Genomic DNA, 26,486 nt, shown 5'->3' on the forward strand with positions numbered 1-26,486 from the left:
ATATTGAGGCCAAAAATTTGACAGTAGCCAAATAGCAAAATCAAACTAAATTCAAAGAGCATGAAAATGTATTTCAATATCATTGAAATATACTGTATACACCTATAGCCTATACTGTAGGTAGGCTATTTATCTTGTAATGCAATCATCTTGGTTTTCATTTTAAGCATATTTTTATCATTCGCTTGTTTGTAACAATTGCAAAGACATTGGCAACTGTGTATTTAAAATGAACTTAGTTGTGAAGTTATCGGCGGTCACAGAGATGAATAAACACTGTGATTCTGTGTTTAGCGGATAACTTCTGTGTATAAGGTGACGCAACAAAAAAAAAATTACGGCGCACTTAGCTATTCTACGAGTGGTTTGAGGCAGGCGTTCGATTGTGAGAGTTTTCAAGTGCAACGTTAAAAACGATGGTTTTTGGAAACAGCTCGGCGATTTAATAATGCTCCTACGAAGGTTCTAACGATGAACTTAGCCTTAAAATGCTATTGGGAAATCGGGTACTGGCTGATTGCCTTGGCTGTAGACAGTGTCTGAATGTCACACACTCCAATCCTTTACCAGTATAATTTAACTAATGTAACCACTTGTGAAATCATTTGAGAGTCCAAAAGGCACAGTCAAAAGGACACCAGACTGTATTAAACACAAGCAGAACTCGAAATATTTAGTTACAATCACATAATTTCTCTGTCAACATATTTGTTTCTCTCTCTTAACAGCAACAATATTATAAAATAGACTGTAGTGATAAATAAACCATTATAATTGTACATATCTATGGGAGAGCCCTAGAAAGACAATTGACATGCATGAATCAGGGAAGGGGTTTGGGTCCCTCGGCAAATAATCTAACTGGAGCCCTGTGAAGAATACAGTGGAAGTCCACAGGCTCTAGGACCTAAGCGTTCAGAGTCTTTGATGGTCTTATTTTGTCCGTTACGTTCATGCATGTAATCGTTGATTGTTTCTATTGTGACAGCGCAATTTACCATCTGTGGTGTCCCATGGGGTTGACACTGTCATTGGCTCTATCCCCACAGACTTAGAGGAATTTATGTTAATTTCCCGTTGTGAATTTTACTTTTAGAGGTCTTTCCAATTATATTTGTGTATGTGAACGTGGTCAAAATATTTTAAATTTGGTAAAACCACAAAATAAGTGAAGTAAAAAATAAATATATTTTTTTAAAGTAGCCTATAGGCCTAAACAAGGAAAATGTATACTCCTTTTCTTAACAGTTTTTACTCTATTTCTGGGAGCTTATAGCCCATAAGAGTCTATTGCTACTATTTATTGTCGCTTGAACACTTGTCGAAATACTGTCTGTGTTCCATAACACAGGTTGACCTCACCAGCGCAAATCTCCTCTGACAAGTGTCAACTTTTCCGCCTTGAGGTTTCCTGGGCTCCTACCTCCCATGCGCGCATTTCTTCCCGCTTTTGTGCAGAGAAAGACGCGGGTGCAGCGGCGGGGAAACAATTGTCTGCAAACACTCGCCTAAAATGTACATTCATTTAGACGCTCACAAGTAGCGAGACACCATCACAGTCGAGGGTCTCTATTTGTTGGAATACTTAAAAAATGGAATTTACGGAGATGGACTCGACATTAATTTATTGAAGGAAAATTGTATAGGCTAAAAATAGGCTATAACATTATACTTGATTAATTATTCCGCTTACTTCTTAATATATATATATATATATATGTTTTTTTTTTACAATCTAGTGCTGATTTTCAATTAAGACTTGGCAGAGTGATGAAGTGTTTTGTAGCCTGTTGTCTAGCGACGCATCTAAAGTGCACCTGCGCATCGATCATGACCAAAACAATTTATTTTAGCTGACCAACAAAAAGTATCACACATATAGGTTATCATCTGTCATCTTACTATGACAATTGTCAACAATATTGGATAAAGTCTCAGTGGTTGCAGCTAATGAACGCAATACCTACAGTTTATCCAGGAACTGCACAATCACAATAATTAAAGGAAGAACTAGCATATAGGCCTAAATACAAAAAGTAAGCACAGACTGCAGATCTGTTTAGACTGTGCGGATGGTGCGCTTGCTGTCTTCTACGGGACTGTCACAAATTGTTACATTGGCAGCAGGCCCCTTGAGCAACAATAGGCTCCGTTGAGGTAGACCTACTGCGCATGACAGTCTGCTGGACAGTTCCAGAGAGGGAAATTTAAAAACGGTTTTAGGGAAACAAGTGCAGCACAGTGAAAATACAGTAGGCTACACGGGGCTCATCGCCAGCTCAAATTTGCTGCAGATTATTCTAAACAGGTAAGATTTTCATTTTTTTTTCGGAATTACGAGAACGACTATCAGCAAATAGTTGTAGGCCTAAAACTTTGAGTGAGAGGGGATTATTTCAATTAGAGGACTTTTCAGTCAGGCCAATTGATATGTCAGTAAGGGTGGGAAACGCGGCGATATTTTGAGATTGCACATCAAGTATACATTTTTTAAGCAGTCAAGTTAATAAACAGCCTTGTGAACTGAAATGAAATAAAAAGCCATCATTGGCAAAATCAATAAATTGCGATCATTTTGTTTTCCATAACATAAAACTCGATTGTATAGCCTATTCATTTGAAGCACAGCCTACACAATGTGAACTGAGAATACACCTTTAACTTTGCTTCATTCTTACACCAAAAAAGATCACACGTGTTGTTTTCTATGTTAATATTAAATGGTTATGTTTTTGCCATAATAGGTGATATGACTGTCATTAGTTTATAACAGTAGGTCCCATTATTAACTGGTCATAATCCGATTCAGATTGTTTTCTATAGACATTCATTGTAGCTTGTATGATTAAATAAATAACAGAAAATGCTTGTTTTTCCCCATAAGTAGTCTGTTTGATGTGCTAATATTTTATTGATCTAAATGCCAGTATAATAACATATATAATGAGTTGCTAAAACAAGGAAACAAAGGAATTCCAATTGTTGTTTCAGTTTTGAAAACAGAAATAGACCCAGGCCTAAATTAAATGAAAGCACTGTAGCCTAGATGTCTTATGCAGTTGCACTTTTTCCCTTGTTGCAGCATTATCAAACATCCCAGGAAATGATAGAAAGTAGAATTACCACCAGCATGTCAGGAATTCTCGAAAATTCAGGTCATCATCCCTCTCCACAAGACTACAGGTAAGACTGGATTTATAACATTCAGTTACTTGAAAGACAGCCTTTGAATGATTTTAATCAGACTAAATCCTAACCACAGATATAAGGTTTTTGATACATTTTGTATTTTGTAAAGTTGGCAACACTCAACACTGAAAATATGGTTCAAAATGTTCAGGCATAAGGATAATTCCAAGATATATTTTCCTAAATCTCCCTATATGTTTAATCGAAATGTAGATGGACAGCTCTTTCAGTGAAGGGAGGGGCCTTATGAAAAAGTGGAATGAAAAAACAACAACCTTAGAGTGAATGATTTTCAGTCTGAATGGATCTGTCAGAAACCATCAGCTCTGTTTACATTCCCTCTGTCGGCACACGGAGAGACTGTGGCTCTTGGCCCGCCGGCTCCGAGGGGGAGATGGGGCTCTCCGGGTCACTACTGCGGAGAAGTGGCTCCCAATTAGGAGGAGGAGGTGGAGGGAATGGGAGGGGGAGGGGGTGGAGCGGGGTGAGCTGCAGTGTTGAACGTGCGACTGGTGCTAGATGGGGGACACCATAGACCAACATGCCTTGCCTCGCTGAACATTCACTTCTTTGTGGGTTAAGTGTGAGGGAGGGAGGGAGGAAGGGTCTAGAGATGTTTGTGAGATTTTCAGACAAGCGTTAAGAATGGGACCTCCTTGCGTAGTTCTCATTCGTTTTAACATGTCAAGTATGAGTCATAGGCTAGGACTGTATCCAACCGAGTTGAAATATTTGGTTCAAATCCCACTAATCGTTAAAGGGATGTTCATGTTTTACTCAACACACAACTTAACATGGTTTTTGTACCTCTTTCATTTTGAAAATAGGTCCAAAACACCTTACAAACACCCCAACACTCATTCATGAATCCCTTCTGAAGGTCATGTCTGCATTTGATGCATCTCAATTACAACATTCAAAAGTAGATTGAACCACCATAAATGTCAGGCGTCCTTGAGAAAGGGATACTTGTGTAATATGAGTTGGATTGGTGTGCTTGTAAGGTGCTTTAGAGGTATTTCAGAATGAATGGGGGGGGGGGGGGGGGTATTGGAATACTGACAAAACACAATGACTATCAAATACCTAAAGTAAATTAAACAAAATACATATCCCAAGAACTGTATTGGGGATCCAACTACAGCCTGGGTAAGTGAAAAAATTATGTGAAGTTGTATTGAGTTAAAACAATAAAAAAGCTTCTTAAATGTATAACCACTCTTAAATGTATAGACAAACAGAGCTATTGATGAAAGTAGGCTTAGGCTTAGGCTCCTCCTAAGATATCCACATTTTATTTTTAAGCATCATTGAGGCTTTACAGTGTTTGTTTACATTTACGATGTTTACAAACAGAGTAAAACAAGCTTATATTTTGGATTCTGATGGTGTACAACAACTGAACTAAACTCATGAGGCATTTTTCTAAGTTATATTCTTCAAGAATCAATTAGTAGTATTATTAATTTGTAAGCCAACAAAATGTATGTAGCAACTGCAGATTGCTCCTTTGAGGCCAAAATAATAATATTTTGGGCATATGCTTCCATTGGAACTAGTGCTCTCTAAAAGGTGTTTTACCAATTTGGATTTAGCCTTAACTATATATATTTTTGGTGTGTTTTTTTCTGTTGGAGCGAGGGAGAGAGAGAGAGAGAGAGAGAGAGGGAGAGAGAGAATGTATGTGGCGGATGTACATGTGTCTTTTTGGAGGGGTAGAGGAAGCTCATACTTCAAAGCTCAAGATGAAATAGGTGTTGTCTGTGGTGTACAGTGTCACAGGAGCTTCTGTCACTCTGCTTTGAAAGAGACGGTTATTCACAAGCCTTTACTGGCACACGCAGTCAAGGTGTCCAAAGCCTTCTGAAATTATGTAATTTATTCAGGTGACAGGTTGAGTGAGCAGTGTGGCCTGACCTCCAACCCCCCACCCCCACCTTCCCCCAGGGCCTTGTCTACTGCCCTTCTGGAGGGAGGGAGGGATGGAGGGGGGGGGGGCATTGAGGGGAGAGGCTGGAAAGGGACAGGGAAGCAGATGGCATCCTACTTGTCTCTCTTGTGTGAGAGCTGTCATTCCAACAGATTAATGCAGGGACTGTTTTTTTTTTTAAACGGCAAAGACAATCAGGGAAGGGTCTGGGGGGAAACAATAGAGCCACGTGCCACTGGGCAGATTTGTCGTTTGGGACACAATCCCTTTTCAATAGACAAGGCCAACTGTTACAGAGCAACATGTGCCGCTTTCCCATGTTTTCAAATGATCTCATGCGCTGTGTACTTATGATTCAGCCTATGGTTAAAGGGAGATTGTGGTCACCTGACATAGGGGTAATTTTGTTTGCAGTTGGGGTTGGGGTGGGATCCTACGGTGTCCAGGCCCACAAAGTAACTGAATAGTGAGTGTTGTCATAGCGACCCCAATTACTGAACTCTTCTACAGTAAGTGTGTGCAAAGACGACTGGAGAGGATTCAAGAGGATTCCTCTCTTTTCTTCCAGCAGAACCCAACTGTTTTTAAAGAAACAACGATAAAAAGCTGAGAGGCAGGCCCATGCCCCCGATTAAGCAGAAATGATACAGTAAATCTTAACTCATTTCATTGTACGCTGGTAAGGAAATTCATTTTAGACAAGACTAAATAATCATTAGGTTGTGGTTGTGTAGTTAATCTAGTGGGGCTTTTTTTGTACAGTATTTCCAAAAAACTCAGGAAGTAACCATTGAAATGTCTAATGTTGATTTGGAAGTTCACAAGCAAATTTGAAGAGGGATTAATAATGTTGAGAATCTTGGCTTTGTAACGGTCGTCTGTTGAAGAAGGATCGGACCAAAGCGCAGCGTGGTAAGTGTTCATGCTTTTTATTACAACTGAACACTAATAACAAAAATAACAAAGAGAATGAACGAAAACCGAAACAGTCCCGTCAGGTGCAGAAACACAAAACAGAAAATAACTACCCACAAAGCATCGGTGGGGAAAAGCTACCTAAGTATGATTCTCAATCAGAGACAACGATAGACAGCTGCCTCTGATTGAGAACCACACCTGGCCAAACACAAAGAAATACAAAACATAGAAAATGAACATAGAATGCCCACCCAAATCACACCCTGACCAAACCAAAATAGAGACATAAAAAGCTCTCTACGGTCAGGGCGTGACAGGCTTTGTGTGTCCATAATGTTACTATTGCAGTAATTACCTAATTAAATAGCACTCTATAATCTACTTGTGGTAAATCCCAGATTAAACGAAACTCCTGAATAATGATTTGTTCTCACTTCTCCCCCTGCATTATTGAATGTATTACTTACCATAACTCGCTGTTCAGTCAGTGTATTTTATATTTGCCCAAGATATAACCAAGACCAAGGTTCGAATACTATTTCTAAAATGTTACTTTCTCATTTGTTTAAGAGTTTGCACTTTTGGTATTGGTTCCATCGCAACAATGCTTTCAACTAGTATTTGAACCCAGGCCTGGATATAATGAACAGTTGTAATCTAGGCTGTGTATCTGAGTGGTTGTGTTGCTTGTGTCCCGCCTCTGCAGACTTCTGACCACAGACCCCTCCCAGCTCCGAGAGGAGGATCTCCCCGGGGACCTGCAGTCTTTGTCGTGGCTCACCTCTGTAGACGTTCCCCGGCTGCAGCAGATGGCCGATGGTCGCGGTGGTGGCGGAGGAGACTTCAACGGGCCTTCCCAGGGGCAGGGGGGCAGCCTGCTGGAGCAGCAAACAGGTTTATTCTTGTAATTTTTTATTTCACCTTTATTTAACCAGGTGAGCCAGTTGAGAACAAGTTCTCATTTACAACTGCAACCTGGCCAAGATAAAGCAAAGCAGTGCGACACAAACAACACAGAGTTACACATGGGATAAACAAACGTACGGTCAATAACACAATAGAACAATATGTATACAGTGTGTGCAAATGTAGATTAGGGAGGTCAGGCAATTAATAGGCCATAGTGGCGAAATAATACAAAATTAGCAATTAACACTGGAGTGATAGATGTGCAGAATATGAATGTGCAAGTAGAGATACTGGGGTGCAAAGGAGCAAAAAAATAAATAACAATATGGGGATGAGGTAGTTGGGTGGTCTATTTACAGATGGGCTGTGTACAGGTGCAGTGATCGGTAAGCTGCTCTGACAGCTGATGCTTAACGTTCGTGAGGGAGATATAAGACTCCAGCTTCAGTGATTTTTGCAATTCGTTCCAGTCATTGGCAGCAGAGAACTGGAAGGAAAGGCGGCCAAAAGAGGAGTTGGCTTTGGGGATGACCAGTGAAATATACCTGCTGGAGCGCGTGCTACGGGTGGGTGCTGCTATGGTGCCAGTGAGCTTAGAAAAGGCGAGGCTTTACCTAGCAAAGACTTATAGATGACCTGGAGCCAGTGGGTTTGGCGACTAATATGAAGCGAGGGCCAGCCAACAAGAGCATACAGGTCGCAGTGGTGGGTAGTATATGGGGCTTTGGTGACAAAATGGATGGCACTGTGATAGACTACATCCAATTTGCTGAGTAGAGTGTTGGAGGCTATTTTGTAAATAACTTCGCTGAATTCAAAAATCAGCATGATAGTCAGTTTTACAAATGTATGTTAAGCAGCATGAGTTAAGGATGCTTTGTTGCAAAATATGAAACCAATTCTAGATTTAATTTTGGATTGGAGATGCTTAATGTGAGTCTGGAAGGAGAGTTTACAGTCTAACCAGACACCTAGGTATTTGTAGTTGTCCACATATTCTAAGTCAGAACCGTACAGAGTAGCGATGCTAGATGAGCGGTTGGGTGTGGGCAGTGATCGGTTGAAGAGCATGCACTTAGTTTTACTTGCATTTAAGAGCTGTTGGAGGCCACGGAAGGAGCATTGTATGGCATTGAAGCTCGTCTGGAGGTTAGTTAACACAGTGTCCAAAGAAGGGCCAGAAGTATTCAGAATGGTGTCATCTGCATAGAGGTGGATCAGAGACTCACCAGCAGCAAGAGCGACATCATTGATGTGTACAGAGAAAAGAGTCGGCCCGAGAATTGAACCCTGTGGCACCCCCATAGAGACTGCCAGAGGTCCTGACAACAGGCCGTCAATTTTGACACGCTGAACTCTATCTGAGAAGTAGTTGGTGAACCAGGCGAGGCAGTCATTTGAGAAACCAAGGTTGTTGAGTCTGCCGATAAGAATGCAGTGATTGACAGAGTCGAAAGCCTTGGCCAGGTCGATGAAGACGGCTGCACAGTACTGTCTTTTATCGATGGCAGTTATGATATCATTTAGGACCTTGAGCGTGGCTGAGGTGTTCCCATGACCAGCTCGGAAAACAGATTGCATAGCGGAGAAGGTACGGTAGGATTCGAAATGGTCGGTAATCTGTTTGTTAACTTGGCTTTTGAAGACTTTAGAAGGGCAGGGTAGGATAGATATAGGTCTGTAACAGTTTGGGTTTAGAGCGTCTCCCTTTGAAGAGGGGGATGACCGCGGCAGCTTTCTTTAGGGATCTCAGACGATACGAAAGAGAGGTTGAATAGGCTAGTAATAGGGGTTGCAACAATTGCGGTGGATAATTTTAGAAAGAGAGGGTCCAGATTGTCCAGATTGCCCAGCTGATTTGTAGGGGTCCAGATTTTGCATGCTTATTTAAGATGGTGAGGAAAGCACTTTTAAAGAATAACCAGGCATCCTCTACTGACGGAATGAGGTCAATATCCTTCCAGGATACCCAGGCCAGGTTGATTAGAAAGGCCTGCTCGCTGAAGTGTTTTAGGGAGCGTTTGACAGTGATGAGGGGTGGTCGTTTGACCGCGGACCCATTACGGATGCAGGCAATGAGGCAGTGATCGCTGAGATCCTGATTGAAGACAACAAAGGTGTATTTAGAGAGCAGCTTGGTCAGGATGATATCCAATGAGGGTGCCCATGTTTACGGATTTAGGGTTGTACCTGGTAGGTTCCTTGATCATTTGTGTGAGATTGAGGGCATCTAGCTTATATTGTAGGATGGCCGGGGTGTTAAGCATATCCCAGTTTAGGTCACCTAACAGTACAAACTCTGAAGATAAATGGGGGGCCAATTAATTCACATATGGTGTCCAGGGCACAGCTGGGGGCTGAGGGGGGTCTATAACAAGCGGCAACAGTGAGAGACTTGTTTCTAGAAAGGTGGATTTTTAAAAGTAGGTCTGTTTGGGCACAGACCTGGATAGCATGACAGAACTTTGCAGGCTATTGCTGCAGTAGATTGCAACTCCATCCCCTTTGGCAGTTCTATCTTGTCGGAAAATGTTGTAGTTGGTGATGGAGATTTCAGAATTTTTGGTGGCCTTCCTAAGCTAGGATTCAGACACGGCTAGGACATCAGGGTTGGAGGAGTGTGCTAAAGCAGTGAATAAAACAAACATAGGGAGGAGGCTTCTGATGTTAACATGCATGAAACCAAGGCTTTTACGGTTGCAGAAGTCAACAAATGAGAGCGCCTGGGGAATAGGAGTGGAACTGGGGAACACAGGGCCTGGTTAACCTCTACATCACCAGAGGAACAGAGGAGGAGTAGGATAAGGGTACGGCTAAAGGCTATAAGAACTGGTCGTTCAGAAAAGGTAGCGGACTGGTCGTTCAGAAAAGGTAGCGGACCGGGGCTAGTAGATGGTTCTTCGGCGACATCGTAACAGAATAGCCCGTTGTGACCCTATCGGGCGATCACGTCGTCAGTCCATTCGTGATGGACCGGCGGGGCTCCCTGTCGACAATAAAGGGTCCAGGCCAATTGGCAAAGGAGGTATTGTAGCCCTAGAATTAGCTGGTATATGGGCCTAGCTCGAGGCTAGATCAAGGCTACCTGATATGCTCTGGGTTGATATCCCGCTGTGCAGACTGGCAGGTGTTGTCCGAACTAAGGCTGGCTGGTGACCAAGAAAAAGGTGAAGACCACAAGCCGTGTCTAACAAAGACTAGTAGCTCGTTAGCTGGCTAGCTCCTGATGGAAGTTCCAGTGATAAGGAATAAAAATAGCAGATCCGTACCACATTGGGTGAGGCGGGTTGCAGGAAAGTATATTTAGTTCGTAGATAGAAAGTGAGATCAAGATATATACGAAAAAGACCGGCTATTTACACGGGATAAGACAAAGACAAACACACACGTCCTATTGCTATGCTATCTTGGATTCAAGGTGAGACGCACACACACTCCACGTCGGTGGGGCAGCGCCATTTCAAATCCACATTGGATAGTTCAGGAGTGCTGCTAGGCCCGGATGTTGAGGAGGACAAGTTAGCCAAAGCCATTACAGTTGGAAACAAGCTATAACTGCCAACCTGGCTAATAAGACTTGCAAGACAAATCAAATCGTTAAAGTATAAGGGGGTATAGACTCGGGCCTGTGCTAAATCTTGATAGGGCCATGGGCCCTATTTGAATACTTTGCAAATGCATCCTCCTTGAAGTACAATCACAGATCTGAATGGTTGGATTAGTGAAAGGAATAGGGTGGTAGTCTTGCTTAAACTTATCCCATCACCTGTATATCTACACTTACCTCAAGGAAACGAGGACGAAAGGATTGTAACAGGGCCGATGTGTGGAGATTGATTGTGGACTGACCTGGATGTTGTACTTCTTCCTTCCTCACAGCTCAGCTGAACAACATAACCATGGCAGGAGGACAGGGAGCCATGATCCACCTACAGAGCAACATGCAGCACAGCCCCCTGGGAATTAACGTCATCACCGCCCAAAGCGGAAGTGTACGTTTTGCTTCCCGACCAATTATTTATCAACAATTATTTTTTTTAAATCAATGCTTATACTCTAGGACAGTAAAGTATAGGATATACTTAATATACTAAACTTGTCCTCGGTCTACTCCACAGATGTCTCCGTTCTCCATGAATGGGCAGCCCTCCCCAGGGCACCAATGCCCTGCCTCTGTCTACCAACCTACACCCCAACAAGTGTTCACTCTGACCCAGACTAGCCAGCAGGTAACTACGTCATCCCTGCAACTGGGCTGTGGATACAGTTTGTTAATTAGAGATGAATTGTTACATACACTGAGTGTACAAAGCATTAGGAACACCTGCTCTTTGCATGACATAGACTGACCAGGTGAATCCAGGCGAAGCTATGGTCCCTTATTGATGTCACTTGTTAAATCCACTTCAATCATTGTAGATGAAGGGGAGGAGACAGGTTAAATAATGATTTTTAAGCCTTGAGACAATTGAGACATGGATTGTTTGTGTGTGTGCCATACAGAGGATGAATGGGCAAGGCGAAAGTGCCTTTGAACGGGGTATGGTAGAAAGTGCCAAGCGCCCCGGTTTGAGTGTGTCAAGAACTGCAACGCTGCTGGGTTTTTCCCGCTCAACCGTTTCCCATGTGTATCAAGAATGGTCCAAAGGTCATCCAGATATCTTGACACAACTGTGGGAGGCATCGGAGTCAACATGGGCCAGCATCCCTGTGGAACGCTTTCAACACCTTGTAGAGTCCATGCCCCGACGAATTGAGTCTGTTCTGAGGAGGTGCAACTCAATATTAGGAAGCTGTGACTAATATTTTGTACACAGAATTGTTAGAGTATTTAGTGTTACTAAAATAGTTATAAGAGCTGTCCAGTGGATAACTAAGTTACAATGTAAAACTGTTAATAGTATTGTTACTACAGTGTTATTCCATGGGTATAAGAGCAACTTCATGTCGTTCGAGATTACTCTACCAGTTTACCGCCTGCTGCTGATTAAAGGTTTGACATTTAGATGCCATTCATTCAAACAACAAGAAATATGTTTTTGAATGAAGTTGAAAATAATACACAATACAGATTTTCTAGATTGTTCACTAATTTCTCTTTGCCCTCTCTCCCTCTCAGTGTACTCCTGCTGGGCTCTATGGCAATGTCTCGTTCAACAACCAAAGCCTGTTCACACAGCCGCGCCTGGCTCCACAAAATCAGGACCTGCAGCCCAAGACTTTCCCCAAGCCCATCTACTCCTACAGGTGAGCTTCCCCCTGGGCTAAGTGGCATTATGGTATTATTGTATTGCCTGGGTCGTGTTCATTAGGGCACACAATGGAAAATGACAAAGTCGTTTCCTGTTTCAGTCATTTTTATTCCCTTTGACGCCTAGTGAACACGAACCTGGTCTAATTATCAACAGTATATGTAGCCTAATGCACTTATTGTCTCGCTACTTTGATCCGTCCTCAGCTGTTTGATCTCTATGGCTCTGAAGAACAGCAAGACAGGCAGTCTCCCAGTCAGCGAGATCTACACCTTTATGAAGGAACATTTTCCCTACTTTAAGGTATGACTCGATCGGATCCTCTAAGGCACGTGTGAAACTCATTCCACGGAGGGCTGAGTGTCTGCGGGTTTTCGCTCCACCCTTGTACTTGATTTATGAATTCAGGTCACTAATTAGTAAGGAACTCCCCACACCTGGTTGTCTAGGGTTTAATTGAAAGGAAAAAACAAAAAACTGCAGACACTAGTCACCCTGCTCTAAGTGCTGGTTTCCCAGACCCAGATTAAGCCTAGCCATGGACTAAACAACATGCTCAATAAAGAATCTCCATTGAGCATGCTTTTTAGTCCAGGACTAGGCTTAATCCTGGCCTGGGAAACTGGCCTAATATTCAATAGGGATTGGGGAAGCAGATATTTTAGGTAAGCATTGTGCTAAGTCAGTCGTTTAAATGTCTCCTTCCTCTTCCTGGGTTTTCATCCGCCTGAAGACAGCACCAGACGGATGGAAGAACTCAGTCCGACACAACCTGTCACTAAACAAGTGCTTTGAGAAGGTGGAGAACAAGACGAGTGGGTCGTCTCGTAAGGGCTGCCTCTGGGCCCTGAACCCGGTCAAGATCGACAAGATGGAGGAGGAGATGCAGAAGTGGAAGCGTAAGGACCTCCCAGCCATCCGCCGCAGCATGGCCAACCCAGGTGAGACCACAGGACTGACTGAGGCCCATTCACACATAACCTGGGTCCTGTTCACCAGGCACAAAATTAAAGAAAAGGGAAGGAAACCGGGAGCGACAACCTTTTCCATTGCATAATGTTTAAAAACGTTTTCCTTTGTGTACTCTAATGAACACAGCCCATCAATGGAGAACACGCACCACCACCAATTAAGATGATTATGCCCATTCAGTTTTATATGTCAGTGTGGCAAGTGTCATGGCTACAGTTGGCTATGTTACAACTGATGACAACGTTCTAATTCAAGAATAAACTAAAGAGGTTATCCATTTGTCACATTTAGTGGACTGCTATAAGCAGGGCCGGATTAAGAAATCATAGTCACACCATCATTTTCGGTAAACAAATCCGTGCACCAAGATGCAATTGGATGCGTGGTAAATTTAATGTTAAAGAACAATCTCCCTTATAATAAATCCATAATAACATTTGCGATGTAGCATAGGCTACAGTTGGGCAGAGGCGTTTTTAGGATTTCCACACATGGGGATAATTTGTTAGCCTTTTAGGAAATGCATTTCATGTAATTCTACGTCGTTTACATGATAAAATACATTAGCTGAATCTTTTTTAATACCACACAAATTACCGAAATGAGTGGCTACTCTGGCAAACTGAGATCGAGCTGGTCTTGAATTCAAACAAACAATAGCCCAGGCCAAAGAAGCGACACACAGATTGTACAATATTAGGAGGCTATATACAGTGCATTCGGAAAGTATTCGGACCCCTTGACTTTTTCCACATTTTGTTACGTTACAGCCTTATTCTAAAATAGATTAAATAAATAAAAATCCTCATCAATCTACACACAATAAACAATAACGACAAAGCAAAAACACTTTTGATCAATTTTAGCAAATGTATAAAACCCATAAACATAAATACCTTATTTACATGACTATGCTATGAGACTTACAGTAGAATTGAGCTCAGGTGCATCTTGTTTCCATTGATCATCCTTGAGATGTTTCTACAACTTGATTGGACTCCACCTGTGGTAAATTCAATTGATTGGACATGATTTGGAAAGGCACAAACCTGTCTATTTAAGGTCCCACAGTTGACAGTGCATGTCAGAGCAAAAACCAAGCCATGAGGTCGAAGGAATTGTCCCTTGAGCTCCGAGACAGGACTCAGTCGAGGCCCAGATCTGGGGAAGGGTACAAAAAAATGTCTGCAGCATTGAAGGTCCCCAAGAACACAATGGCCTCCATCATTCTTGAATGGAAGAAGTTTAGAACCACAAAGACTCTTCCTATAGCTGGCCAACCTGGCCAAACTGAGCAATTGGGGGAGAAGGGCTTTGGTCAGGGAGGTGACAGAGCTCCAGAGTTCCTCTATGGAGATGGGAGAACCTTCCAGAAGGAGAACCATCTCTGCAGCACTCCACCAATCAGGCCTTTATTGTAGAGTGGCCAGACGGAAGCCACTCCTCAGTAAAAGGCACATGAAAACCCGCTTGGAGTTTACCAAAAAGGCACCTACTGTAAAGACTCTCAGACCATGAGAAACAAGATTCTCTGGTCTGATGAAACCAAGATTGAACTCTTTGGCCTGAATGCCAAGCGCCACGTCTGGAGGAAACCTGGCACCATCCCTACGGTGAAGCATGGTGGCTTGCAGCATCATGCTGTAGGGATGTTTTTCAGTGGCAGGGACTGGGAGACTAGTCAAGATCGAGGAAAAGATAAATGGAGCAAAGTACAGAGAGATCCTTGATGAAAACCTGCTCCAGAGTGCTCAGGACCTCAGACTGGGGCGATGGTTCACCTTCCAACAGGACAACGACCCTAAGCACACAGCCAAGACAACGCAGGAGTGGCTTCGGGACAAGTCTCTGAATGTCCTTGAGTGGCCCAGCCAGATGCCGGACTTGAACCCGATCAAACATCTCTGGACAGACCTGAAAATAGCTTTGCAGCGACGCTCCCCATCCAACCTGACAGAGCTTGAGGTGTAAAGGTGTGCTAAGCATCATACCCAAGAAGACTTGAGGCTGTAATAGCTGCCAAAGGTGCTTGAACAAAGTACTGAGTAAAGGGTCTGAATACTTATGTAAATGTATTATTTCAGTTTTAAAAACCTGTTTTTGCTTTGTCATGATGGAGCACTGTATACTGAACAAAAATATAAACACAACATGTAAAGTGTTGGTCCCATGTTTCATGAGCTGAAATAAAAGATCCCAATAATTTTTCATACTCACAAAAAGGTTATTTCTCTCCAATTTTGTACACAAATTTGTTTACATCCCTGTTAGTGAGCATTTCTCATTTGCCAAGATAATCCATCCACCTGACAGGTGTAGCATATCCAGAAGCTGATTAAACAGAATGATCATTACACAGGTGCATCTTGTGCTTTGGACAATAAAAGGCTACTCTTAAATGTGCAGTTTTGTCACAAAACACAATGCCACAGATGTCTCAAGTTTTAAGGAAGCATGCAATTGGCAATGTCGTTTTAGAGAATTTGGCAGTACGACCAACCGGCTTCACAACTACAGACCACATGTAACCACGCCAGCCCAGGACCTCCACATCCGGCTTGTTCACTTGCGGGATTGTCTGAGACCAGCCACCCGGAGAGCTGATGAAACCGAGAAGTATTTCTGCCTGTAATAAAGCCCTTTTTGTAGGGAAAAACTAATTCTGATTGGCTGGGTCTGGCTCCCCAGTGGGTGGGCCTTTGCCCTCCTAGGCCCATCTATGCCTGTGCCCCTGCTCAGTCAAGCGAAATCCATAGATTAGGGCCTAATGCATTTATTTAAATAGACTGATTTCCTCATATGAATTGTAACTCAGTAAAATCACAGAAATTGTTGCATGTTGCATTTATATTTTTGTTCAGTATATAGTACCAGTCAAAAGTTGACACACCAAGTCATTCAAAGGTTTTGTTTTATTTTTGACTATTTTCTACATTGTACATCAAAACTATGAAATAACACATATGGAATCATGTAGTAACCAAAAAAGTGTTAAACAAATATATTTTATATTTGAGATTCTTCAAAGTAGCCACCCTTTGCCTTGATGCCTTGATAGTTCCAAAGACAGATGAGTCTTCTCTTTTCAGCGGAAGGCATTGGCTTTCCAAACTGTATGTTTGTCCTGCAAAATGTTCAAAAGGCTAACAGACAGCAGCAACCAACCATAGAAATATAATCCATGGATGGCAGTTCCCATTCAAGTCAGGACTGGCGGCCATTGCTAGCGTACCCATGAGTTTAATAGTCAAATTGCCAGGGTAAGAAGTTACAAAACCCTTTTATGGATTATGTCTATGGCTACAACGCAGCAACCTATATATTTGGCGCGCATGCTGGCCAAACCGTGGCCTTCGCGACTGTAGGCAACTAGTAACTGCCAAAATAAATGAAACACTTGAGTAAATGAGGGATACAAATAATATGTTAGGGTGTGGGGAGCATTTTCCTGGCATGGTTTAGGTCCACTTGTAGAATCTATGCCAAGGCGCAGCCGGTGGTGGCCTTTTTTAAGACACTATGTTGGTTTTTCCTTTATTTTGACATTTACCTGTATTGTATGTGCTTGTGCTAAAATGTAATCCACTGTTATTTTTGAGAAACTATTGATCCTCTGTGGCTAAATGATGCTCTCTTGTGCATCTTGAACATTGAGAGCGGGCTCCTGTAGTTGGATAAACAAATGCAATCATTATTTTTCTTTGCCTCTTGTGCCCAGCTCCTGACTCACAATTGACCAGTCACATTAATTTATTATGCAGTTCATTTTTTATTAATCAGTTACCCAATCAAGGCATGGCCCCCCAGTTACCCACATGTCCCCCGCTACCTCCTCTCCTTCCCCCATCTGACAATTAGCAGAGCAGCAGCAGGGAGCAGCAGGCTGTCTACACTCATTGAGAGCGGGCTCCTGAATCCTCCTCTGGTTGGCGGTTGTAGTAAAATAATAAAATATATATTACATAAAATCTATACTGTATATATTTACTTTATTTAAAAAAAATAGCTGCCTCTTGGGCCCTGGTAAGCTGGCCCTTGCGATAAGCAGCATCACAGAAAACGAATCTGCTTTATTTTTTAAATTTTAAATGGAGTCATCAGTCGCTGAACTGGTCTGCTCCCTCTTTCCCTGTCAGATGAGTTGGATAGGTTGATTACGGACCGGCCAGAGAGCTGCAGACGGAAGCCCATGGACCCCGGGATGACCCGTCTGCCCAGCTGTCCGTCTGGCCTATCCCTGCCTGTCCCAGGCCAGATGCAACCCCAGCCCATGGTCACCCTGTCCCTGCAGTACCTGCCCATGCACCAGCATCACCAGCTCCATGCCCAGGCCAGGCTGGCCCCGGTGTCCCCCCCCCCTGCCCAAACGCCCCCCCTCCACACCGTTCCTGACCTCTCCAACAGCCTCCTCGCTACCCAGCATCCCGGCAAGCAGCCGCACGACTTCTACAGTCTCCACGGTGAGGTCAACGCAGAGGTGGACACGCTGGACCCCAGCATCATGGACTTCGCTCTACAAGGTGGGTAGCTATAGTACTAGTCACAACAACATTATATACCGTCTTAAAACTCCACTGCAGTCAAATTTGATTTCCTGTGAATTATATACATTTCCACTCTGAGGTTGGAATAATATTGCGATTTGGTTTTTATTATGATAATGCCCTTTTAGTGTAAGAGTCGTTTGAAAAGACCACCTGAAAACCTGAAGTTTTGGCCTGCCTGATGACATCACCAGGCAGTAAATTGGTTAATAGAACAACTAGAGTTCCAAACCTGTAAAATTGCTCTTGTCAAGAAGCTATTTGTTTCTTTTTCACCATTTTGATTGAAAACAATCACAGTAAGTTACTTGATTTTTACCCAGAAATGATTTGAACGAGATAAAAACTGCTGCATTGGGCCTTTAACAATCTGCATACCAATGTGAATTTGCACGGCAGTTGGCCATTTTCTTGGCTTTCAGAAGCAGTGACGACCAGTGACGTGACACAATTACCTCCTTCCCCAGGTAACCTGTGGGAGATGAAAGACGACAGCTTTAATCTGGAGGCATTGGGCACCTTCAGTAACTCTCCCCTGCGTTTGTCCGACTGTGACATTGGCACCATGACGGGCAGCCTCCCTCCAGTCTACAGCGGGGGCAGCATGCCCTTCTCAGACCTACAGGTGACGGGCATGTACACCTCCTACGCCGCCCTGGACACCCTCTCCTCCCAGTACATGGGCACACCAGGCAACAGCAAGCCCATCACTGCCCTGCTTTAATGAAAACATCCCCCGCACCACAGAGTGGAACCACACAGGGAGAGCTGCAACAAGGCATCACCAACAATACAAAAACTATTTTTTTTTGCTGTGGCTCTACTTGTCAATCCCACTCCTGGCACCAAAAAGCCCCCACATCTTCCACTGAAAAGCCTGAATCCTCATTGCTTTTCTCTTTCTCCAATGACAGAGCAACTTGTGTTGCCATGCCTAAGCCACTATCTCAGATGAGAGAAAGATGTCTGCTTGGAGGGTGATTTGATAGTCATTGCTTTTACATGTGTGGTTTTACAATAGGAGTAACCCATGAGGAAAACTGAAATTCGGGAGGAAATAGACTAAAAGATACTGATGTCTCTGGGGGAACTTTGCCAAGCAAAGACTCTAGAGCTGTCCTACACTGTTGTACACAAACCTAGCAGGCAACAGGTACCATCTCTGCCAGTTTTGTACAATATTGACTTTCCTGTGTTTGTAAGCCTTACCATGGTACTGTTAGTTCCCTGTTCTTTATCCATTGTCTGTATTGTGCTAGGCAGTATTACTGTGATGTTTTATTTATATTTATAAATGGCAGCTGGAGAAGGGGAGGAATTTGTCAAACACTGTTTACTGTATATTTGTGTTTCAAATCCCTGTGATCTCCACTGAAAAGCTTGTTTCTTAAACAGTATTTATCCATACATTCCAAAACACAAATATCAAAACCTGTCTAATAATAGCATTTGTAGACTATTTTACAAATTTCAGCATTTGAAAATATGCTCAAATCTGTCAAGGTCCGAATTCATAATTTTCATTGAATTATTCACAACTTTTGGGAGATTGTCAGGCTACATGTACTGTAAAATCACAATGGATAAATAAAAAAAAGAGTTACTTGCTGAAAACAGATTCATTCCATTTATTTACAGATACTCTACATTACTCTAATAAGGGGTAAGTAAGTACATGGCAGACATTTTACATTTTCAAATGGATATCTGGTATTTTGATGAAGGCAACAGCAGCAGAACGGCTTGGGGTCTCTTGGTTACAATCTTGTCCTCTACCCATTATACCCTTCTCTGCCCCTGTTCACCTGCGTTTAAGCAACAATCAGCATTATATTAAAAACAATGAAAACACAGACAAAAAGTAATATCTGAATGCCAATTTGTTCCAAATTATTACTATACAAATACTACTGGTGTGAATTTATCCACTAGGATTTATATAGTATTATTCAGACTCCAGCATATACCATCACTGTCAACAACAAAAAATACAAATGAAATGACTCAGGAAAAACACAGGCGTATTTGTTATTCAGTCAAAAAACAATAATACAAAGAAAGAAATTCAAGGGCACACAAATAAACACTGGTTAATAAAATAAAAAAATATTACCTGACTTTCAAATTAGGTTAGTCTTAATAAGGGCAATACTGACATATCCCATTTTTGGATTAAATTAATGAGGGGGAAAAATGAAAAATTTCCTACTCGACCATTGTCACTGAAATTATTCTATAAATGAAATGAAATTTAATTTAATGTCACTGAAATTTGTCTTTTTTTGGTCAATATTGTCACAAGGATACATTTATTTTATCTTTATTTAACTAGGCAAGTCAGTTAAGAACAAATTCTTATTTTCAATAACGGCCTAGGAACATACTGAAGTAAAGGCTACACATCACCCAACCCCCAGACAGGCTTGTGTATTGTCTGCACTGGCACATTACATTAAAAAAAAAAGTATTTTACATGGTACACAAATGAGGGCTTTGTTCGGCCCCTGGGTGGCGTACATTCAAAGGTCGGCACACATTCTCCCAGATATGAACAGAATGATCAACACACCATAGCAAAAACCCTGGTCACACCCGTTGTAAAATGCCAGTGTACAGCATTAGCAATTAGAAGCTTGATAGAATACTGATAAAAAGGCACATGGTCCAATCCATTCAATTCATGCTTTCAAACATATGGGTTTTCAAATCCTATTGATGAAGTGAATCAGAAATGATAAAGAGTAGTGGTGGTTCCCTCTGATCATAGCAATGTTAAAACCACATGGAACCAGACCTGAGGTCAAATACTTCGACCATTTACTTTAACCTGCCTGTAGTGTCAGGTGGGTGGGGGTTGTACATTTGATAATTAGGTGTGATTGCTGAAAATGGTTTACTCTTAAAAAAATGTTTTAAATTATTATTATTCAACCGGAACATGTAGCGCCCAAACCGTAAAAGCTACCAACACCAAAACGTCCCTTTCCCAATGCATTTCAATGGCCATAGACTTGAATAGGAAAAATGTAGCCTATAACTAGTCTTACACCATTTAACCTAGAAACACCTTTCAAACTTAAAAACGTGTAGACCAGTCTGGAATAGGTTGTTTTTTGATAACTTTTATACTTTTTGAACTTTTTAAAAAAGTGCATAAAAGCTCCATATGCTTGATTTGGATTCACCACAGCTCTTGAATCGCTAAAGCTACAACACCACACCAACGTTGCCATGTACAGTGCATTCAGAAAGTATTCAGAACCCTTGACTTTTTCCACATTTTGTTACGTTAGTCTTATTCTAATATGTATTACATTAAAAAAATCTCAATCTACACACAATACCCCAATGAAAAAGCAAAAACAGGTTTTAGACATTTTTTTAAAAGTATATAAAAATACCTTATTTACCTAAGTATTCAGACCCTTTGCTATGAGACCCAACATTGAGCTCAGGTGCATCCTGTTTCCATTGATCATCCTTGAGATGTTTCTACAACTTGGAGTCCACCTGTGGTAAATTCAATTGATTGGACATGATTTGGAAAGGCACACACCTGTCTATACAAGGTCCCACAGTTGACAGTGCATGTCAGAGCAAAAACCAAGCCATGAGGTCGAAGGAATTGTCCGTAGAGCTCCGAGACAGGATTGTGTCGAGGCACAGATCTGGGGAAGGGTACCAAAACATTTCTGCAGCATTGAAGGTCCTCAAGAACACGGAGGCCATCATTCTTAAATGGAAGAAGTTTGGAACCACCAAGAGACTCTTCCTACAGCTGGCCGCCCGGCCAAACTGAGCAATCAGGGGAGAAGGGCCTTGGTCAGGGAGGTGACCAAAAACCCTGACCGAGCTCCAGAGTTCCTCTGTGGAGATGGGAGAAACTTTCAGAAGGACCACCATCTCTGCAGCACTCCACCAATCAGGCCTTTATGGTAGTGGCCAGACAGAAGCCACTCCTCAGTAAAAGGCAAACGACAGCCTGCTTGGAGTTTGCCAAAAGGCACCTAAAGGACTCAGACCATGAGAAACAAGATTCTCTGGTCTGATGAAACCAAGATTGAACTCTTTGGCCTGAATGCCAAATGTGACATCTGGAAGAAACCTGGCACCATCCCTACGGTAAAGCATGGTGGTGGCAGCATCATGCCGTGAGGATGTTTTTCAGTGGCAGGGACTGGGAGACTAGTCAGGATCGAGGGAAAGATGAACGAAGCAAAGTACAGAGAGATCCTTGATGAAAACCTGCTCCAGAACACTCAGGACCTCAGACTGGGGTGAAGGTTCACCTTCCAACAGGACAAAGACCCTAAGCATATAGCCAAGACAACGCAGGAGTGGCTTCGGGACAAGTCCCTGGATGTCCTTGAGTGGCCCAGCCAGAGCCCGGACTTGAACCCGATCTAACATCTCTGGAGAGACCTGAAAATAGCTGTGCAGCGATGCTCCCCATCCAACCTGACAGAGCTTGAGAGGATCTGCAGAGAAGAATGGGAGAAATCCCCAAACACTGGTGTGCCAAGCTTGTAGCGTCATACCAAAGAAGACTTGAGGCTGTAATCACTGCCAGTACTGAGTAAAGGTTCTGAAAAATGATATTTCAGTTTATTTTTGTATAAAATTAGAAAGAAATCCCCAAATATGTTTTTGCTTTATCATTATGGGGTATTGTGTGCAGATTGATGAAGGGAGAAAAACAAATGAATCCATTTTAGAATAAGGCTGTAACGTAACAAAATGTGGAAAAAGTCAAGGGGTCTGAATACTTTCTGAATCCCCCGATTTTATTTGGCCCCCCAAGTTGAGGATTTAAAAAAATATATATTTCAGTTGTTGAACATAAGACTAAAATCGCCAGGAAATCAGCTCAAAGGGATTTTAATTTAGGGAATCTGTTCCCACGCATAAATAGAGAGGCATAAGTGATCATATCCCAATGAAATCAAGGTTTAAAATTATTCCGTTTTTGTCAAATACTATATATGTTTTGGATTCTTGCGGTCAATTTTCAGTGTACAAATGATTTATAACTATGTTCCGGCCCCCCGACCATCCGCGGAAAGAAAAAGAAATCTACCCAAGGTAGGGACCCTTGATGTAGTGCATGTGTAGTGTATAGTGCTGCATGGTTATAGCATATGAGCAGCCCGAACTAGCCCTAACCCTGAGAATTAGACATGTTTTTGGCTTCTTTGGCATCTTAGCTTTATTGTCTCAACTCAACAATAGAACGTAGGCGGCACCGATGGGGAGATACTGCATGTGTCCCCCTGCCCTAAGTCCACATCCCACAGACCTACTTATCTATTTTCTCCCGTATGCTAGAACTTCAGGAATTTCCTGTGTAAGGCATTTGGGCAGCTCAGCCTCAGATCTGGAGTTTAACTGGGGGCGGTGCCGTCCATCGTGGCCAGCAGGTGGGAGATCTTGGCCCTCTGGGATGGAGTGATGGACTGGCTCATGTGGATGATGCAGTCCATGGTCACCTCAGGGTTGGCCTGCACAATGCTGGGATAACACATACAGTACATACATACATACATAGGATTATATGCACACAGTACTTTCAAGTGTAGCAATGTGTGTGTGTGTGTGTGTGTGTGTGTACCTGCGGATGTGTTTCAAGGCGTGGTCCCTCTTCAGGTACTTGATGTTCTCTCTGATGGCGGATCGTGTGCCGTCCTCTTTGGCCAAATGCTTCTCCAGCCACTCCACCACCGCTTTGTTATTGTCCCAAAGGTACGCCTGGAAATTAAGCACAGAACCTAACTCTAAAAAAAATGTCTACACACCATGGATTGGAATAGATTGTGTAACCAGTGGGATTCGAACCTGGGTCCCCCACGCAGTAACCCAACGTCTTAAACACTGGACCAAAAATAACTCAAATGTTCCGAGGGTGACAATTGGGATTACATGTTTCAGACAGGGGTACTCCATTACAATAGGATAACCTTGCTTGTATCACATGAAGAGCCATTACGTTGTGACATCCATACCTGGACCGTGCCCTCTGTCTCCACAAACCAGCGGCGCAGCATGGACTGGATGTGTCCGTCACTCAGCTCTGGGTTGGCCTGCAGGACCTCACACTTCACCACGCCCTCCAGCAGGAGGCGCCGCAGACGCCAGTAGAAGAAGCTCCGCACATTCTTCCAGTCCAGGATGTCCTGCATGCGACCACCAGGTTACATAGACCACCATCAGGTTACATAGACCATAGAGTGAGGGACACTAATGCCCCTGCCCCATTGCAGGTGTGGAGAATGGGACCGGGCATCACACATTCATCTCCTCCTGTCTGCCCATGTACACCCTTTGAGGTCTCATTGAACTTTATTTAGCTTTCCAGGGTTTGTTCTGGCACCTTCCATTGTTTGATTGACTATCACAACTGGGGGTTGGAACCAGTTCAGGGAACAGAACCAAAAAACGGACAATAACGGAATCTTTCAAGGAACAGAATCAGAACGAAAGCGATCTACACTGTTCCGAAACAGAACTGTCATTTTAAAAGAATTAATAAAGTTATTTTATGTTCCGGCGTTTTTTCCAGTACCCCAAAAAATGCAACAAAGCGCACCTATGCAAAGCCCTCACGCTGTCACTCAGAAATGTATTCCACTGTCTGCCTGCCAGCTGTGGCTACCTGCCCCCTCCCCCTCCGAAGCATAGGCTACTGTAGTAGCTACTAATGTACTGTAGTACATTACAAACGTGATTCAGAAATTAGGAAGAGAGATTTTTAATTAGAGAAGAATGGATTCACTTTTTCAATACTAGTTAAGGATACTATAGTTATCACATTCCACATTGGATTTATTAACTAAAAAAAGGTTAGGCAGCTAGCTCTGGTCCAACGTTAAGCCAACTCTTGGAAGTTCAAGGACATTCAAAGTTCCTTCATAAAAGCCGCTCTTCTGTTGGTATAATTTTGTGTGCCTAATTCAGATAATGCATGTCATAACAACATGCCCAGAGCTTCAAGCCAAGCCTCCTCCACCATCTCTCACTCCCCACCCGCAAAATTTCAGTCGCATCTCGCTATAGTTGCATGTAAACAACTATAGCTTGCCCGCTCCATAGCAAGCTGCTCTATCAGCACTGATTGGTGAAGTAATTTTATGTTGAGCTAAATGTAAAAAAAATAAGACAGGAACGATATAAACTTGTAACTTTTGTTTTCAAACTGGTTCAGAACTTTATTTTGCTAGTCGGAACAGTGGAAAGGAATTTAAATGTGGGTTCCATTCAGAACGAAACGATTTGAATTTTTGGGGGTTCCAACCCCGATCATAACACAAAGTGTTGTTGTAAAACACAAAGGGAGGATTTTTTTTTACCGTGATGGCTCCCTTCTCGTGCATTCTACCAGGGGTGTCGTGGAGGTCCACAAACTGCACTGCCACTTGGTGGTAGATGGGCAGCAGGAACTCCTCTCTGGCCCTCAGCTTGGCTTCCAGGTCCCGCCGCTGTTTGTCTGTCAGCTCCGGTGTACCTGGCCAGTCAAAATGTATTAACCAATGTCTCCTCCATGTTCATTAGGACACAGAATTAAAGATGTTTAAAAACATTTTGCAATGGAAAGCTGAAAATTAGCATTTATTATTGCCCAAGTCCAGGAAGTCTTGCCCCGTTTCCTATCGTTTGGTGCCTAATGAACACGACCCAGCTGTTTTCTGAATGGTTGTCGAACCCCTGTGACTCTAGCACTGCTGGAAAATGTACAAACAGTAAAAGTAAAAAGATACCTTCATAGAAAATGACTCAAGTAAAAGTGAAAGTCACCCAGTAAAATACTACTTGAGTAAAAGTCTAAAAGTATTTGGTTTTAAATATATCAAAAGTAAATAATTTCACATTCCTTATGTTAAGCAAACCAGCCGCCACGATTTGCTTGTTTTTATGAAATTTACGAATAACCAGGGCACACTCCAACACTCAGACATCATTTCCAAATGAAAAATGTGTGTTTAGTGAGTCCGCCAGATCAGAGGCAGTAGGGATGACCAGGGATGTTCTGTTGATTAGTGTGGGAATTGGACAATTTTCCTGTCCTGCTAAGCACTCGAAATGTAACAAGTACTATTGGTTTCAAGGAAAATGTACGGAGTAAAAAGTATATTATTTTCTAAAGGATTGTAGTGGAGTAAAAGTCAAAAATATGAATAGTACAGTACAGATACCTAAAAAAAACTACTTAAGTAAAAATACTTTAAAGTACTACTTAAGTACTTTACACCACTGGACATGGCAAAACTTTAAAGGTCCTGGACAGTAGTTCTGAAAAGTACTTTCTCTCATGGCTAACTACCAGGACATAAAGTATACATCTCCCGTTTAGCATGTCTCTTGTGATGCATCACAGACAGATGTGCGGACTTCACAACTGCGTCCCGAGTTTTGAACGACCCCCCCCTCCCCCTTATGTTCCAAGTTGGCTGAAGACATAGCTAGCCAGTAACTAGCCAGACACAGATGAAAGGGGAAACATTTAAGTATCTTTGCCATAGATGAATAGGGTAAACTTTAAATTAGATTTGCTGATACCCTACAGTCGAATTTTGGCACCAGTAGAGAAGCTATAGAGAAGTTATATAAACCACACCTCTCTGCAAACACACCTTCTCTGACGTTGGTTAAAAGGCTGTACTCATTTAAATTAGGTACGAGAATATCATGTTACCATTGGTGTATTAAAAAAAAGAGTGATGTCACTATCCCCTTAATAATCCCGCCTCCTGAATCCAAGTGTTTGACATGGGGGAGGGG

General features: G+C 42.5%; 2 protein-coding genes across 11 annotated transcripts in view; one reads left to right on the top strand and one right to left on the bottom strand.

Annotated features, from left to right (window-relative positions):
- Nucleotides 1–1,822: 1,822 nt before the first annotated feature.
- LOC139545738 (forkhead box protein N4-like) lies at nucleotides 1,823–20,689 on the top strand. 2 transcript variants are annotated; one of them, XM_071353830.1, is made up of 10 exons: nucleotides 1,823–2,308; nucleotides 3,083–3,183; nucleotides 6,744–6,931; nucleotides 10,826–10,938; nucleotides 11,065–11,175; nucleotides 12,066–12,193; nucleotides 12,405–12,501; nucleotides 12,932–13,139; nucleotides 17,307–17,690; nucleotides 18,114–18,220. In XM_071353830.1, exons 2-10 carry the CDS (start codon nucleotides 3,104–3,106, stop codon nucleotides 18,143–18,145), a joined length of 1,341 nt encoding a protein of 446 aa, XP_071209931.1. In that variant the 5' UTR covers nucleotides 1,823–2,308; nucleotides 3,083–3,103; the 3' UTR covers nucleotides 18,146–18,220. The 2 variants fall into 2 exon arrangements, with proteins under 2 accessions (XP_071209931.1, XP_071209930.1); XM_071353829.1 differs by having other exon boundaries at nucleotides 1,833–2,308; nucleotides 18,182–20,689.
- LOC139545734 (acetyl-CoA carboxylase 2-like) overlaps nucleotides 19,315–26,486 on the bottom strand; it is a 42,567-nt gene continuing 35,395 nt past the window's right edge. For all 9 annotated transcript variants that reach the window (XM_071353819.1, XM_071353823.1, XM_071353825.1 and 6 more), the window contains 4 exons: nucleotides 25,058–25,212; nucleotides 23,714–23,884; nucleotides 23,323–23,459; nucleotides 19,315–23,222 (listed from right to left, as the gene is read on the bottom strand). In XM_071353819.1, coding sequence (XP_071209920.1) covers nucleotides 23,096–23,222; nucleotides 23,323–23,459; nucleotides 23,714–23,884; nucleotides 25,058–25,212 — 590 coding nt within the window. In that variant the 3' untranslated portion in view covers nucleotides 19,315–23,095. The remainder of the gene's footprint in view (nucleotides 23,223–23,322; nucleotides 23,460–23,713; nucleotides 23,885–25,057; nucleotides 25,213–26,486) is intronic.

This window comes from Salvelinus alpinus, chromosome 19 (assembly GCF_045679555.1).
Source record: "Salvelinus alpinus chromosome 19, SLU_Salpinus.1, whole genome shotgun sequence".
Lineage (NCBI taxonomy): Eukaryota > Metazoa > Chordata > Actinopteri > Salmoniformes > Salmonidae > Salvelinus > Salvelinus alpinus.